The sequence below is a fragment of the Hyla sarda genome, chromosome 3 (assembly GCF_029499605.1).
Source record: "Hyla sarda isolate aHylSar1 chromosome 3, aHylSar1.hap1, whole genome shotgun sequence".
Taxonomy (NCBI): domain Eukaryota; kingdom Metazoa; phylum Chordata; class Amphibia; order Anura; family Hylidae; genus Hyla; species Hyla sarda.
The window spans coordinates 98,038,331-98,056,904 of NC_079191.1; the positions used below are offsets into that span (position 1 = coordinate 98,038,331).

General features: G+C 43.0%; 1 protein-coding gene across 5 annotated transcripts in view; it reads left to right on the top strand.

The window, feature by feature from the left end:
- The window catches only part of PASK (PAS domain containing serine/threonine kinase), a 50,761-nt gene extending 38,569 nt beyond the window's left edge, over positions 1–12,192 (top strand). For 4 of the 5 annotated variants that reach the window (XM_056564737.1, XM_056564739.1, XM_056564740.1 and 1 more), the window contains exons 14-18: positions 463–597; positions 2,235–2,434; positions 4,262–4,395; positions 5,034–5,186; positions 10,559–12,191. In XM_056564737.1, the coding sequence (XP_056420712.1) occupies positions 463–597; positions 2,235–2,434; positions 4,262–4,395; positions 5,034–5,186; positions 10,559–10,602 (666 nt within the window). In that variant the 3' untranslated portion in view covers positions 10,603–12,191. Of the gene's footprint in view, positions 1–462; positions 598–2,234; positions 2,435–4,261; positions 4,396–5,033; positions 5,187–10,558 lie in introns of all 5 variants that reach the window. The other variant, XM_056564742.1, reaches the window with a different exon arrangement.
- Positions 12,193–18,574: the final 6,382 nt, after the last annotated feature.

Below are 18,574 nucleotides of genomic sequence, written 5' to 3' on the forward strand. Positions count from 1 at the left end.
ACAATAACATTAGGCCCTCCTGCACAGTGATACACAGTCACAATAACATTAGGCCCTCCTGCACGGTGATACACAGTCACGCCAACATTATGCCCTCCTGCACAGTGATACACAGTCACGCTAACATTAGGCCCTCCTGCACAGTGATACACAGTCGCGCTAACATTAGGCCCTCCTGCACAGTGATATAACATAACATGAAAGAGAGTCTCTTGAAGTTGTGAGTTTATAGCAACACAACATCCTAGGAAAGCCATTGGTGATATGATAGAACATCACTACAGTCTTTAGAGAGAGTGACCTGTCATAAACACTTCTGCCATATTTTACTCTTCCTTTTGTCTATGAATACTGAGAGAAGCAAGAGGACTTTTATGCAGACTAATTATGTTGACATATCTTTCAGTATAGTGCATCCAATATCTGTTTACCTTTTTTCTTACTATATTGTATAAATCCCAGGTCCTTGGGGTCTTTGAGAGTGACACATTCTTTCAGCTAGTAATGGAACTACACGGTGATGCACTTGACCTCTTTGACTTCATTGATAATCAGCCTAACCTAGATGAGCCTCTGGCCAGTTACATTTTCCGTCAGGTGAGTGCCAGTACATTGTATGTACCTGATAAATATCATCTGTACTATTAAGATACATAATGAGACATTACTATTAGTGGATGTGTATGCTTACATTAGTGTTAAATGTTAAAGGGGTCATTCCATGAATAAATAAAAATTTTACTTTAAAGCGCAACTGTCATGAACTCTGGGCTATATTACCTACACACAGACGTATTAGTGTGAAGATGGTGTTTACAGTATAGTTTCTATCTTATTTCTGCCGGCTTTTATCACCCCAAAAAATACTATTGATAGCATCCGCACACAGTCGGATAGGCGTGGCGCAGGGTACATCATCGCTGGGATCGCTGTGGGATTGACACACAGGTCCCAGCGCATGAGCCCCTCAGTTCACCTAACCTGCGTGCCGCGGCGCATTCTATCTAGTCTTTCTTCTCTGCAGTGTCTGGAGACGTGAATGCAGGACAGTACTGTTACTAGAGGCAGAGAAGAAGCGCACAGGTGAACCAAGTAGGCAGACAGCAGGAGCAAGCGCTTGCCTGGATAACACACTTTGCGGGTCGCATGCGCTGGGACCTGTGTGTCAATCACACAGCGGTCCCAGCGCTGATGTACAGGGGGTGAGTGTGGCAGCGACGGGGCATAGCGTACCCCGTGCCACGCCTATCAGACTGTGTGCGGCTGGTTTAAAAAGTGTTTTTTTGGGGTGATATAAGCCGGCAGAAATAAGGTAGAAACTGTACTGTAAACACAATCTGCACACTGCAATAAGTCTGGGTAGGTTATATTGCCCAGAGTTCATGACAGTTGCGCTTTAAGCTCTTAATTTGCAATAAGTTTTCAATTTAGTATATAATAAAGAAATCATATGTCTAGATATTGCTGCAGAAACTTATGTAACCCCAGTGCTATTTTGATTCCCTCTGAGAACATCAACCCAATGTGTCCAGTGGCACTGGTCACACATGCTCTGTCAAACCACCCTGATCCTTTTGCATGCTGACAGCAAATTAATTCCTGCTGTTCAGACCAGCCTATAGGAATCCTTGCACTATAAGCAGTTTCTTCTCACCTCCACTAGACACATTAGGTATACGGTAGTTCTTTCCAGTCTTATCACAGTGCTCTCTGCTGACACTGCTGTCTGTCTCAGGAACTGTCCAGACTAGGAGCAAATCCCCATATAAACCTCTCCTGCTCCGGACAGTTTCTGACATGGACAGAGGTGTCAGCAGAGAGCACTGTGGTCAGTCTGGAAAAAACTACACAAATTTCTCTGTAGTTTACAGCAGCTGATAAGTAATGGAAGTCATTTACAAATCTGTTTAACTTTCTGGCACCAGTAAAAAAAAATTATTCTATACTTTTCTATGGAGGCTGTCTAGCATTTCAGATGCCCTCTACAACCATATCAAACCACCTTTAGTTATAGTAAAAAAAAAAAAAAAAAAAAATTATAACTAGTAAAAAAAAATATATATATATATATATTGTATTTTTTTATGTTTTTGGAACATTTTTATTTCCTCTGTTTGGAGTGCTGGATTTTCTCCATTTGGAGTTTTTTTTATTGTTTCATGTATTTTTAGTTATATGCTGTTTTATTTATTATGAGCCAGTTTATATTTAATAGCAATTTGTATGTTTTGCAGTTGGTGTCAGCAGTGGGCTATCTACATAGTCACTATATTTTGCACCGTGACATTAAGGATGAAAATATTATCATTGCTCCTGACTTCACGATAAAGCTGGTCGACTTTGGTTCAGCAACTCGTCTGCAGCCTGGAAAATTGTTTTCTACATTTTGCGGCACCACAGAATACTGTGCTCCAGAAGTTCTGCTTGGCAACCCGTATGTTTGTTTTAGCTTTTATTGCTACTATTGCAATTTTGAAATAATAAATATACAAAGATTCATCCTACTAGTTAGAAAGATTGCTATGTTAGAACAAGAAGCTGAGGTTATTTATAACACCAAATGATAACTAAATCCTAGCATAAAGCAAATTCAGATTATGTGGAGCCAGATATCCCTTAACCAGCCTAGCGGTATTCCCGAGCGTGACTCGGGGTTAATTTTCGCTGCTAGAAGCGGTAACCCCGAGTCACGCTCGGGGTAGAATTGCAGAGTTGCTGTGCGGGCTGCACAGTATATCGCAAAAGCAATCGAATCGCGATTTTTGCTTTTTGCGATGTAGTGATGCAGCCCCCGGGAAAATATGTTATTATCTGCTCGGGTCGGCTCCCGTTGCGGGGGCCGGCCAGAGCAGGTAAAGACATATACTAAAAGTCAGTGTTTCTCAACTAGGGGGCCTCCAGATGTTGCAAAACTACAACTCTCAGCATGCCCGGACAGCCAAAGGCTGTCCGGGCATGCTGGGAGCAGTAGTTTCACAACAGCTGGAGGCCCCCTGGTAGAAAAACCCTGAACTAAGTGTAAAAGTAAAAAGGAAGAAAATAAAAAAACCTTTTGCTCACCTAGTCCCGATCCCTGCAGATGTCGTTCCCCTCCGTGCGCTCTGGTCACTGCTCTATTCATCTTCTAGGACCTTTCCCTTTTCAGCCAATCACAGGCCGCAGTGGTGTAAAGCCTGTGATTGGCTGAAGGGGAAAGGGCTTGTTCTGCAGCAAATACACTAGGTTTGAAATCTGCCCGGCAAACCCAGTGTATTTGCTGCAGTACAAGACAAGGTGACAGAGGGGGTAATGTGACACAGGGGAGAATGTAACAAGGGGGGGGGGGATGTGACAAGGGAGGGGGGAATGTGACAGAGGGGGGAATGTGACAAGGGGGGGGATGTGACGGGGGAGGAATGTGACAAAGGGGGGATGTGACAGGGGGGGAGTGGAATGTAACATGGAGGGGGGAAAATGTAACAAGGGGGGGGGGAGAATGTAACAAGGGGGGGAATGTGACAGGGGGGGATGAATGTGACGGGGGGAGAGTGTAACAAGGGGGGAGAATGTGACAGGGGGGATGAATGTGACAGGGGGGGGGAGAATGCAACAAGGGGGGGATGTGACAGGGGGGGGAATGTGACAAGGAGGGGGAGAATGTGATATGGGGGGGGGGGAAATGTGACAAGGGAGGGGGAATGTGACGGGGGGGAGATGTGGAATTTCAATGCAAAAAATTGTACCGCTTTTGGTACAAATTTCCAGACGGAATCATACTGCTAGGGAGGTTAATAAAGCGCTATAGATTTAAGGCATTGTCCGCTTGGGACCTCCATCTATTAGCCAGAATGAAGATCGTCTGGAGATAGCAACTGTCAGGGATTTAAACTGCAGTGGTCCCCAACTCAGTCCTTTATGGACCACTAACTTTCTGGATTATTTCACTTACTGTTGACTGTTTGTGGGCCTTGAGGACTGGTATAAGGAACTCCTGGATTTAAGGGATTTCCTAGTTTCCCCTCTTCAGGTCTACACAAAGCCGACCCCTGCGATCAGACATCTTATCCCCTATCCTTTGGATAGGGGATAAGATGTCTTAGGCCGGAATACCCCTTTAAGTATATACAGTGATATATATCCTGCATAGTCATACATGCTTGTATGTGTATTGCACATTATTTTATCTGTTTTTTTCTCTCTCTCTAATATTAATACTAATTAATACAAATAATTAATTTTACAAATAAGGGCAGATGTTTATTTCTGTCTGTTGTGTGTTCAGGTATCCAGGCCCAGAGCTGGAAATGTGGTCCCTTGGGGTAACTCTATACACTCTGATATTTGGAGAAAATCCTTTCTGTGAGGTTGAAGAGATCCTGGAGGCAGAGCTGAACCCTCCTTTCTCTGTATCTCAAGGTAAGAAGCCTTTACTTTTCACATTGATGGAACTCCTCACCACAAGAATACTTGTGTCATTGAAATATATCCTACTTTGCAGAGCTCCTGACATTACATACCATTCCGAATCTGCTTAATGTTGGGTTACCTTTTACATAAAAATATGAACACATTGGGGGAGATTTATCAAAACCTGTGCAGAGGAAGAGTGGTGCAGTTGCCCATAGCAACCAATCAGATTGCTTCTTTCATTTTCCACAGGCCTCTTTATTTGGTTGCTATGGGCAACTGCACCACTCTTCCTCTGCACAGGTTTTGATAAATCTCCCCCATTGTGATTAGTGGAAATTCAACATTAGGGACTGCCAAACTAATAATGATCTGGAAAGATATTAACTCATGAACCAATATCCATATATCAGGCAGAGACCACTCATACTATATTTATTATGTTGTACATTTTATCTATTGATGTGTCTTGATGTCACAATTTTTGTAATATTTAATAATCTTTTAGAATCGTGCAGTCTTTAGTTCCTTTGGATGATTTGCTGTGAACCAAAGGAAAAGATCAATTTATTCTGTTGTGTTTATTCTGCTTTATGATGGTTTTTGGGTTTACCTAGTAATAAGTACGATATATTTTCACCTTCTAGAATTGCATGATCTTATTTCTGGCCTTCTTCACTGTGACCCAGAAATGCGTATGACTCTGGATGAACTCCTCAGGGATCTTTGGGTGACGCAGCCTGTCAACCTTGCTGAATATACCTGGGAGGAGGTATATCCACCTGCCTGCTCCCAAACAGGTAAATAAATAAAGAAAACAATATATTTAAATAAATAAGATTTAAAATATATTTTGTGCTAAGACAAAATCTGTTCCATTCATTGGTGTAATACTATTTGCTTAAATAGATTTTTATAAAGTGAAGGTGTATATCTAGGATATGGATATCAGTTTATTATTGTTGGGTGTCTGACTCCCGGGACCCTACATAATTATGAGAATGAAGGGGACACAGCACTAGTGTAGTTCTGGGTCTCCTTCACTGCTTTTCCCATGCACAGCTGGATGTCCAGGAGCGCTGATGTGCAGGGAAAGTAATGCATTATGCTTATGATTCTTCCTGTATTTAATGCCAGCGCCACTAAACAGTCATGGCCGTAAATGTTGGCACCCCTGAAATTTTTCTAGAAAATGAAGTATTTCTCACAGAAAATGATTGCAGTAACACGTTTTGCTATACACATGTTTATTCCCTTTGTGTGTATTGGAACTAAACCAAAAAAGGGAGGGAAAAAAGAAAATTGGACATAATGTCACCAAACTCCAAAAATGAGCTGGACAAAATTATTGGCACCCTTAACTTAACCCCTTAAGGACCGGGGGTTTTTCCGTTTTTGCATTTTCGTTTTTTGCTCCTTGCCTTTAAAAAATCATAACTCTTTCAATTTTGCACCTAAAAATCCATATGATGGCTTATCAAAATCCATATGATGGCTTATTTTTTGCGCCACCAATTCTACTTTGTAATGACGTCAGTCATTTTGCCCAAAAATCTACGGTGAAACAGAAAAAAAAATCATTGTGCGACAAAATTGGAAAAAAAAACGCAGTTTTGTAACTTTTGGGGGCTTCCGTTTCTACGTAGTACATTTTTCGGTAAAAATGACACCTTATCATTATTCTGTAGGTCCATACGATTAAAATGATCCCCTACTTATATAGGTTTGATTTTGTCGGACTTCTGGAAAAAATCATAACTACATGCAGGAAAATTAATACGTTTAAAATTGTCATCTTCTGAACCCTATAACTTTTTTATTTTTCCGTGTATTAGGGCTAATTTTTTGCGCCGTGATCTGAAGTTTTTAACTGTACCATTTTTGCATTGATAGGACTTATTGATCGCTTTTTATTTATTGTTAAATGATATAAAAAGTGACCAAAAATGCACTATTTTGGACTTTTGAATTTTTTGCGCGCACGCCATTGACTGAGCGGTTTAATTAATGATATATTTTTATAATTCGGACATTTCCGCATGCGGTGATACCATATATGTTTATTTTTATTTACACTGTTTTTTGTTTTTTTTATCGGAAAAGGGGGGTGATTCAAACTTTTAATAGGGGAGGAGTTAAATGATCTTTATTCACTTTTTTTTTTCACTTTTTTTTTTGCAGCATTATTGGTCCCATAGGGACCTATAACACTGCACACACTGATCTTCATCATTGATTACTGGTTTCTCATAAGAAACCAGTGATCAACGATTCTGCCACATGACTGCTCATGCCTGGATCTCAGGCACTGAGCAGTCATTCGGCGATCGGACAGCGAGGAGGCAGGTAGGGGCCCTCCCGCTGTCCTGTCAGCTGTTCGGGATGCCGGGATTAGCCGCGGCTATCCCGAACAGCCCGACTGAGCTAGCCGGCCACTTTCGGTTTAGCTTTTAGCCGCGCGGCTCAGTTCTGAGCACGCGGCGTAAGGGTTAATAGCGCGCGGCGCCGCGATCGGCGCTGCGCGCTATTAGATGCGGGTCCCGGCTTCACTATGACGCCGGGCCCGCCGTGATATGACGCGGGGTTACTGTGTAACCCTGCGTTATATCAGGAGAGCAGGACCAAGGACGTACCGGTACGTCCTTGGTCCTTAAGGGGTTAATATTTGGTTGCACACCCTTTGGAAAAATAAACTGAAATCAGTCTCTTCCTATAACCATCAATAAGCTTCTTACACCTCTCAGACGGAATGTTGGACCACTCTTCCTTTGCAAACAGCTCCAGGTCTCTCTTATTGGAAGGGCACCTTTTCCCAACAGCAATTTTAAGATCTCTCCACAGGTGTTCAATGGGATTTAGATCTGGACTCATTGCTGGACACTTCAGAACTCTCCAGCGCTTTGTTGCCATCCATCTCTGGGTGCTTTTTGATGTATGTTTGGGGTCATTGTCCTGCTTGAAGACCCAAGATCTCGGACGCAAACCCAGCGTAATCCTTAGATTTCATGATGCCTTGCACACATTCAAGGCACCCAGTGCCAGAGGCAACAAAACAACCCCAAAACATAATTGAACCTCCACCATATTTCACTGTAGGTACTGTGTTCTTTTCTTTGTAGGCCTCATTCTGTTTTCGGTAAACAGTAGAATGATGTGCTTTTCCAAAAAGCTCTATCTTGGTCTCATCTGTCCACAAGACATTTTCCCAGAAGGCGTTTCATTTCATTTAAATGTCGACGGATAGTTTGTGCTGACACTGATGCTCCATGAGTCTGCAGGACAGCTTGAATATCTTTGGAACTTGTTTGGGGTTGCTTATCCACCTTCCGGACTATCCTGCATTGACCCCTTTCATCAATTTTTCTCTTCTGTCCATGCCCAGGGAGATAAGCTACAGTGCCATGGGTTGCAAACGTTTTGATAATGTTGCACACTGTGGACAAAGGCAAATCTAGATCTCTGGAGATGGACTTGTAACCTTGAGATTGTTGATATTTTAACAAAATTTTGGTTCTCAAGTCCTCAGACAGTTCTCTTCTCTTTCTGTTGTCCATGCTTAGTGTGGCGCATACACAGACACAAGTGAACTTCTCTCCTTTTAGCTGCTTTTTAGGTGTGATTTTTATATTGCCCACACCTGTTACTTGCCCCAGGTGAGTTTAAAGGAGCATCACATGCTTGAAACAATCAAAGTTTTCCACAATTTTGAAAAGGGGCCAATAATTTTGTCCAGCCCATTTTTGGAGTTTGGTGTGACATTATGTCCAATTTGCTTTTTTTCCTCCCTTTTTTGGTTTAGTTCCAATACACACAAAGGGAATAAACATGTGTATAGCAAAACATGTGTTACTACAATCCTTTTCTGTGAGAAATACTTCATTTTCTTGAAAAATTTTAGGGGTGCCAACATTTTACGACCATGACTGTATATGCAAGCTAGCAGCAAGTGCCTACAGAGCCAGGCCGATCGTCTTAAATGGGCACTGTCAGATATAAAAAAAAATGATATGTTGTACATCTGGCAAAACATTAACCTTTCTAATATACTTCATAAGAAAATTTTATTTCCTTTTTATAGAAATCATGGCTTATAAAATCATGACTTTGTCCAAGCTGAAGCATAGGCATGAACAAAGTCCAGTAAGTGAGAGTGGGCTAGCACTCCTCTTTGTCTGCTAGGACAGGAGAGAGCACAGGAGTCATATCAGACAGGCGAGAGCACCGAGGAGTACTATCAGACAGGCGAGAGCACCGAGGAGTACTATCAGACAGGAAAGAGCACAGAGGAGTGCTATCAGACAGGAGAGAGCACAAAGGAGTCATATCAGACAGGCGAGAGCACAGAGGAGTTCTATCAGAAAGGAAGAGAGCACAGAGGAGTGCTATCAGAAAGGAAGAGAGCACAGAGGAGTGCTATCAGAAAGGAGAGAGCACAGGAGTGCTATCAGATAGGAAGAGAGCACAGAGGAGTACTATCAGACAGGAGAGAGCACAGAGAAGTGCTATCAGAAAGGAGAGAGAGCACAGAGGAGTGCTATCAGACAGGAGAGAGCACAGAGGAGTGCTATCAGACAGGAGAGAGCACAGAGGAGTGCTATCAGACAGGAGAGAGCACAGAGGAGTACTATCAGACAGGAGAGAGCACAGAGAAGTGCTATCAGAAAGGAGAGAGCACAGAGGAGTGCTATCAGACAGGAGAGAGCACAAAGGAGTCATATCAGACAGGCGAGAGCACAGAGGAGTGCTATCAGAAAGGAAGAGAGCACAGAGGAGTGCTACCAGAAAGGAAGAGAGCACAGAGGAGTACTATCAGAAAGGAGAGAGCACAGAGGAGTACTATCAGACAGGAGAGAGCACAGAGAAGTACTATCAGACAGGAGAGAGCACAGAGGAGTACTATCAGACAGCAGAGAGCACAGTGAAGTACTATCAGACAGGAGAGAGCACAGAGGAGTACTATCAGACAGGAGATAGCACAGAGGAGTACTATCAGACAGCAGAGAGCACAGTGGATTACTATCAGACAGGGGAGAGCACAGAGGATCCTATTAGACAGAGGAGTGCTAGCCCACTCTCACTTACTGGACTTTGTCCATGCCTGTGCTTCAGCTTGGACAAAGCCATGATTTTTTTTATATAACTGTTTTATTTATTGTTTTTATCAGGTTTTTATAAAATACAAAACAATAAAAAAAAATTAGAAATGACAATAACAAGTCAAGAGCAGTCTCGTTAGCAAATTTGAAAGGTTAATGCTTTGCCAAAATGTACAATATATAAAAAGTTTTTTAATCTAACAGTGCCCATTTAAGGGCCCTGCATTTGCTTCGACTGCTGCACTCATGGCAATCAAATGCAGAAGGAGGAGGAAGACAGCCATAGGGGATGGAAATGTTGGGCACTTGAGGCAATAGACCCAGCACTGTGGGAACATTTTGCTTATTTGCTTACATGAAAATGCCATTGCTTGACTCACAAGCAAAAGTTCTCCAATCACAGGGTAGGAGCTTCCTTCTACTGATCGGTAGAATTTAATTGGACCGACCCACTTTAATAGCCGTACGTAGCATATTCTTTTATTATGTTATAAATGTGTGTGGTTGGGAAGCCACTTTAGGATCTTAAAGGTTTTTATTTTTTTTTTTTTTTTAATCAACTGGTGCCAGAAAGTTAACAAATTTGTAAATTACTTCTATTTAAAAATCTTAATCCTTTCAGTACTTATCATTTGCTGTATGCTCCAGAGGAAGTTGTTTTCTTTTTGATTTTCTTTTCTGTCTGATCACAGTGCTCTCTGCTGACACCTTTGTCCATGTCAGGAAGTGTCCAGAGCAGGAACAAATCCCCATAGAAAACCTATCCTGTTTTGGACAGTTCCTGACATGGACAGAGGTGTCAACAGTGAGCATTGTGGTCAGACAGAAAAGAAATTCAAAAAGAAAAGAACTTCCTCTGTAGTATACAGCAGGTGATAAGTACTTGAAGGGTTAATATTTTTAAATAGAAGTCATTTACAAATCTGTTTTAACTTTGTGACACCAGTGGATTTCACTTCCACCGGAGTACCCCTTTAAAATCTCAGACTTTTTAATTGACAAGTGGTAAGCTTCATTTAATGATATACAGTAAATTAAGAAGGTCTGACAAAAAACTTTTCATTTTGCATTTACAGATGAAGTATTAAAACAGATCCCTCTCAGCCATAGCTCTGAATGAAATGGAGATGTTGTAAAGAAAACAAAGTGATATGTACAAAAAATAACTAATCCAGATGAAGAAAACACAAATTGCACTTGTCACTATGACATGAAGTTTAAGACTATAACCAGATTTCAGTGTGCTACCCTACCCATCACAAGAAGAGACAATCTGAAGAAATCAATCGTCCATTCCACGGCACTACATCAGCATTTGTTACAGCTTACCAGTGTTAGAGATGTTCACTCAGTCCAGTCGACTCCAGCTCTTATGTCTCATGTTGATAACAATGAACATTCATTGGAGCAAAATCTATGAACAAAAGTGAGAAAAGGTTGGCTCCATTGGTTAAGCCTGCACTGCAGTGTTAACGTATCTACGATTCATAGTTTTCCGAATGGAATTCATTTGGCTGGAATGAGTAGTTTTTGAACCATATAGTGCCAATACAAAGATTTCCATCGGAGGGAGATCAGAGGAATGTTTATTCAACTCTTCAGTGTTTTTTTTTTCCACATGATCTTCTTTGTATTGAAGAGAACTATTATTGCTGCTAAATTTAAAAAGCTCACATTTGGGAGGACTTTCTCAGTTTATAGGTAGAGTATAAAATCCTGAATAAAACCACCTCCTCTGTGCTGGTGCCAAGCCATTGCTTTGCTATTAGCTGTGATGCACAAATGCCATAATATATTGTCTGTAGTGTTTTAGAATTCTGAAGGAAAATGGAAATGAATGGAACTGGAAAGGTATGTTATATATTTGCAGAACCATTGATTTCTGACTTTATAAGGTACTGGTCCGTACTCAACGTGTCTTTGCAGGTGACACAGCTATGTGAAACATTTGTGCCAAATTTTGCACAGTCAACAATAGATCTACAATTTGGTGACTTACTCAAAGTATTTCACATATGTTGTTTTTGTTTTTTAATTTCCACATGGAAAGCTATCTATATTTTTAAGTATCTTTATATATTTTTAGGTTTGGTGAGCTTTTGTTGTTAACTGGCTGAACCCTGTTTTTATATCTTGGCACTTTCAGCCTCTCCATCCCACACATTTTATATGATCCAGTCCAGGATCCCTGATGTTATCCACATGCAATTTGTCACCAGGGCAGACTAAGATTATTTGACTTAGTCAACAGGGAAACCATACCAGGACCTTCATTTAATGGTGTCAGCTCTATTCTGACACTTCTGCCCCTCCAGCATTCATGCGACATGCCATTGAACAATTTAGTGTACAGAATATGGATTTGTGGGACATTTAAAGGTGTTGTCCAACAAAAGAATCAACCTGTGTATGGTGTTAAAAAGTATAATAAAGCAACTTACTAAAATAATGCTATTAGCAATAGTGCACAGATCTCTCCATATCAGCTGAGCTGTCCAGCTTGCAGCTGTGACATCACGTCACACCTTCTGCTCCTCCCAACCCCCCACCCTCCTTCCTGTCTGCTCAGGATGAGACAATTGGTGTGAAGAGGGGAACTCATATTACTTCTCATTTTTATTTAAGGCAGCAGGAAGCCTTTCTCAGTAGTTTCAGTCACAACAGGCTCTATGCTGCTTTATCTGAGAAAGGCTTCCTACTGCTTTAAAAGATAATGAACAGTAATATGAGCTTCCCTCCTCACATCAATGGTCTTGTCCTGTTCAGGCATGAGGAAGGGGGGGGGGGGGGGGAGACAGGGACAGCAACTATTTTTTTTATTTTGAGGGTGTGATGTGATGTCACAGCTACAAGCCAGAGAACACAGCTGATATGAAAGATCTGTGCAGTATGGCTAATATTAGTAATACTTTTTGACACCATACACATGTTGTTTCTTTCTCTGGCCAACCCCTTTAAGCTTTCACACATTGGGTCTTAAAGAAATGTTTACCAAGTTCTTTCTCACACAGGCCTTTACAGTGTGGTGTTAGGTGATGGTACCTAATTCCTTATGATTGGAGGAGATAGTGTAGAAAGTTAGACATTTTTGATTGAGGATAACCCATACATAGACAAGATCCAAATAAACCAGATCACAGAGCTTGTCCTGTTGTCCTTTTTTGCATCTTGTAAAATTTTGTTTGTGGCTTTTGTTAGTATTCTTATCCGAAGCATTTATGACATGTGGGTACTCCTTTTAACCCCTTAGGGAAGCAGACAGTTTAAACTTTTGTTTTATTCTCCTCTTCTTTTGATATCTCTTTCATACTTTTGAAACAAAAAAAGTAAGGAAAAAATTTGGGTGAAATAAAAAGTAAATCCGTTAATAAATTAACATATTTTGAGGGATCTGCCATTTGCTTTGCGACAAACCTAACATGTAAACTTTATTCTGCAGCTGATTACAATGATACCCAATTACTGTAGTTTTGCTATGGTTTATGGGTGAAAACACACAGGCTGTTGGCCTAATGTGGCAGGAATTTGGCAGCCAATCGGGACACAATTTTGTTGACAACTGCTTGCTTTGCATTTTCATATTCTGCCCCTATAACCTTTTAACTTTTCTGTCTACAGAGCTGGATGAGGGTTCGTTTTTTTACACAGTGAGCTCTGGCAGGGTATAATAGCAATGCAGTCATGGCAACCATGGTGGCCTTCAGAAGGCCCATGTCTAACGTGACAACCTATCGGCATGCTGAAATTGTCAGCCTAGATGCCACAGTGGACATTGATTGAGGCATCTAGGAGACTGACAACATTTCTCTGCTGCGGACAGCAAACACAGTGTATGCAGTGGGCTCAGTTCCTGAGTCTGCTCCATAATTCACCAGTGTACATCTGCAGAAAAGCTTCACAAGACAGGTTCATGCTGTGAACCTTCTGCCATCTACCACAAGTTAATTAACCCCTGTCGTGCTGATATGGGCCTCTACCAGGAAACAAATAAACATATTTAAAAGCACTCTTCTATAGTACGAAAATTAATAATGCACCTTGGTGTGACAGTACCTGGTATGTATGAAATAAAAATCGTTTATATGGGTCAGTATCAATTAGTTGTATTATTTTGCAATGTTGTGCGACAATTCGTTTACGCTGTTCACCGTACAGGATCAGTAACATAATATTTTGATAGTTCAGACATTTACGCACACGGCGATACCAAATATGTTTATAAAAAAAAAAAATTATGCTTTTTTGGGGGTAAATGGAAAAAGGGACAATTGTTATTGGGGGCAGGGGATTTTTCACTTTTTTTTACTTTTTATTTTTAAGTTTTTTTAATTTTGATAGGGGACTATCTATAGCAATCACTTGATTGCTAAAACTGTTCAGTGCTATGCATAGGGCATAGCACTTATCAGTATTATTGGTGATCTTCACCGGCCGGAGGAAGGTGAGGGGACTTCCGGCCGCCATTTTAGATGATCGGATCCCCGTGGCGATCAGATCATCTATTTAAATGTGTGCATTGCCACAGATGCCGTGATCTGTATTGATCATGGCATCTGAGGGGTTAATGGTGGATATCAGTGCGATCGTTGATGTCCATTACCAGCAGATCCCCAGCTGCTTATAGCAGCCGGGACCTGCAGTGCATGACACGAACACCGCTCCGATGCTCGTGGTCATGTACAGGAGGTAAATGTGCGTTCTGGTGTGCAAAGTACCTCCGCACCAGGAAGTACATTTACGTCCGTGGTCATTAAGGGGATAACCCTTTAACCCGCTACTTACTTCTAGCTGGAGTAAAGTGAGAGCAGTCTCTCCCCCAACTTCAACATCCACGCCCTTTTCCAGGTTTTCTACCCATTTAAAGCTGGAGTATTGCCTTTATACCCCACTGTATGTCCTTGTTTACTTGATTTTCTCCACTATAGGGACATAGACATGTTACTTTATTAGCCACACTGAAATATCCGATCAAAGATCACTTTTCGAGGAACCCACCCTTTTCCAGGGTCAAAGCTTCAACATTGTTGTACATATAACACAACTCTTTTCACTGAAAAGGCTCTACACAGTTTATATGTATATTTATTTGTATGTATATAATTTTATGAAGAAAATTTCCAGAAAATTATAAACAAAACATAGCAACTGTACATAATGAGGAAATAAGAAAGTATAAACCTCGGGACCCTGAAGGGAGCAATATAGGTCCTAACCAGGAACAAATCGCACATCCAGTATCACAGTTACCCCCCCCCCCCCCCCCCCCCCCCCCAATCCCAGGAAGCAATGTTGGTGTCAATCAGCCAAAAGTGGTTCAAGGCAAATAGTATGGTCAAACGGCAAACTGGATCCGTAACACAGCCACACGACCCCCATACATGCCAAAAGGCTGCCAAGCATGGGTCCCTTGCCAAGAAACTGCATTCGAGCCCAGCAACAGCTCCTCTGACTCCCAGGGGATCCAAACAAAATCAAAAGCGACAATGAAGAGCAATCATAGAGCATCAGGTTAACGTAACGCACCTCTCAGAGATTCTATACAATACCAGGCCGTGTACCTAAAAGGCCGGACAATTTCAGTGATCCCCGGAGAGTCAAAGTGAGTGACATTGAAAGACCTCCATTTCTGGAAAAAACTTTTTTTTTTTTTGCCAGTGTCTTAGTGCTGCTCGCCATCTAATCAGTCTACAGTCAGAAATAACTTCAGATGGGCTATCAGCATAGGCAAATCTGGAGTAGTGCGGTCCAACCATTTGGCGAAAAGACACCCAAGTGCAACTAAAAGAACAACATGAAGAAACTGTGGAAACTTCTCCCTCCGGTGGGCGTAGCTGGTGAAAGAGTAGTGACTGTGCTGTGAACGGTATCCGCACCCTCCAACAGTCCCATATGTAAGACTGTATTAGACGCCAGTAATCCGCTGAGTGGGAACACTCCCAGACACCATGATACATGTTAGTGAGGGGTGAGCAACCTTGAAATAAGACTCCCTCCACCTCTCATTTATAAAGTTTTTCCTCACCGCCTCCCAACCACCTAGAATAATGTTGGTGTCCCCAGTCCACCTTTCCCATGTACGGAACACACGCTTGGAGTCATAGTTGAGAAAGCGGCCTCTAAAGGCTACACACAAATCGGAGATCGATAATCTCCGGGGTTCGCTGCATATAATCTCATCCAGGGCGTGTAATGGGGCTTCCTTTGACAGGTCCCATAATCTAGAGGAACAGAAGGCATGAACATGGTTGGCATAGAAGGCGTGGGAAGGGGGGGGGGATGTCAAATGTCTGCATCATCTTCCCTGGTGTGAGCCATCTATGATCAATACTGTGAATAAGTTGCTCAACCGTCGCAACCCCTTTAGAAATCCATTGCCGTTGCCATGGGGAGGACCCACCCTGCGGGAATTCTGGATGGTCATGCAGGGGCATTCGTTTGGCAATAAGGAACGGTAGTCCAAAGGCCTTCCGTACCTCCTTCCAGGTTACTATAGTATCACGCAGTAGCACTGAGCCCTTGATCCCAGTCGGGAGCCTGGCATAAGAGGTATGCAGTTGTGCCGACAGCGACCAAGGAGCAGTTAGGGCCTCTACCACTGCTACATTAGAGAAAGTGGAGCCATGCAGCCAGTCAAGTGTATGGCGAAACAAGCATGCTAAGTTATAGCCTCTGATATTGGGAAAATTGTCCCCCCCCCCCCCCCTCCCTCCGCTTTACAGAGCATTCGTTTTTGCAGGGCGATGTGTGGGCACTTGCCCTGCCACAGGAAGCGTTGGAAGGCAGAGTTGAGGCATTTAATATCTGCATGCGGGAGTGTTTGCAGGGGATACAGAAGTTGGGGGAAACTGATCATTTTAACAAGGTGGTGGCACCGCCCCAGGAATGATAATGGCAAGTTCTCCCAGCGCTTCAGTTCGGCCAAAATGCGCTGGAAAAGGGGTATAGTTGAGGGAGTAGAGCGTGTCAGGAGTCTTCCCAATGCGAACACCCAGATAGGTAATGAAAGAGGGGGCCACCAGCACCCCCAGCATATTCGCGTCAGGAAGCCCCCCCCCCCGTGGGACGCCGTACCCAGAGGCAAGAGTATGCTCTTGGCTGCATTAACTCTGTAACCCGTGAAACAGCCTGCATAGGACAAAAAAAATCAAGAATCTTAGGGACAGCTTCCCTGGGGTTACTGAGGTAAGGAAGTACGTCATCCGCAAACATAGACAATTCGAGCTTCCGGGAGCCCAGACTTATGCCTCTGTAGAGATCAGTAGAGACCAGAAATCGAGCCAGAGGTTCAATCGCTAGGTCAAACAACAAAGGCGACAAGGGGCAACCTTGGCATGTACCTTTTGCCTGTGTGAGGGGAGTGGATAGTACCTGGTGTATGCACCCTAGCTGTAAGACCATCATGCAAGCACTAAATGAAGGAGCTGAATCTTCCCGGCTATCCCCCATTTGGACAGGACCAGTCCCATCGAACGTTATCAAATGCTTTCTCAGGATCTAAGGCAAGTAAAGCAGGCTAGGTGGCTGTCCAGGACTGGCCCCGAAGACTATGCATCACTGCTAGTACTTTTCTAATATTCGCCGAGTGGGTTTTCATAAACCCTTCCTGGTGTTCACCTATGAGTGTGGGAAGAAATCTGGCCAGTCGAGGAGCTTAGATAACAGCTTCACATCCTGGTTGATCAGAGAGATATAGCGATAGGAAACAGGATCTAAGGGGTCTTTACCAGGTTTGGGGAGTACATTAATGTAAGCTAGTTTTGCTGCTGGGGAAAACACTCCCGTACGCAATATCTCATTAAAGAATGCTGTCAGGGACGGTACCACCTGATCCACAAGGGATTTGTAGAATTCGCCGGGGTAGCCAACTGATCCAGGTGCCTACCCGTTAGCTAGGGAGCGGATGCTGACTGACACCTCCTCCGCTGTCACATCTGCATTGAGCTCCTGACACTGCTCATTGTTTAAGGATGATAAAGCCATTCCCTCCAAAAATTGCGCCCCCCTCATCAGTAGGTGCAGGGGGGAGGAATAAAGAGCAGCATAATAAGATCACAAGACAGAGTTGATCGAACACGGTTTAAGCTTTATGTGCCCTATCGAATCACGCATAGCTAGAACGTGCGCTGGCAGGCCTTATTGCCATGCCGAAACAAGTCTGCTTCAAAATGAGACCTATAGACCCTCTCTTGTCTAACCAGAGTTCATATGAGGACTTCGCTTCCTGCCATAGAAGTTTGTGGGCTGCAGGGCGGGAGTATAGAAAACAGGAGTACACCTCCGACAGGGCTGTGCTCGCCTTTGCATGACCTTTCAGAGTTTTGTGTTTAATCGTGTTACTATAAGACATGATTTTACCCCTAAGGACCACCTTCGCGGTTTCCCAGTAGAGGGAAGGATTGTCTACATGAGATGCATTGTCAGTCTGGAATTCCAGCCACTAACCCCTGAGAACACTCTGAAAGGATTAATATTTTGTTAGATGAAAAGGAAACCGCCATAAGAAATCGGAGCCCTTGGGGCACGATGGCAGAAGCTCCAGAACTACCGGAGCATGGTCCGAAATGACCAGATCCCGTATGTCCACCACTCCCAAGCGGGAGCATAGCAGGGGACTAATCAGGAGATAGTCAATGCAAGACCAAGAATCGTGGACATGTGAGAAGTGTGTGTACTCATGCCCTTCCGGGTGTTGGTGCCACCAAGAATCTAGTAGTCCTGTTTGCGCCAGGAAAGGGGGAGGACTTTGTCACTCTGACATATTTGGGTAGTCGGAGGTGTCTAGCGTCTACGATCCACTAGCGGGTCTGCCACCGAGTTCAAGTCCCCGCCCAGGATGGTAAGCGGACTGTGAACACCATTATTTGTATCTTCTAGAGATTGGATAAAGGGGGAGTTATCACCATTGGGAGCATAGACATTGTAAATATGATAAGTATTGCCATTATGGAGCAGCTGTAAGTGTGAAAAGCGCCCCTCCTCATCCCAGTGAGAGAATGCTCTAGATTTACCTTCTACTGTTGAGCTGTCCACCACATAACCCACCCACAACTTCTGCATTCTCTAAAAATCCAGCTCCATTAGGTGGGTCTCTT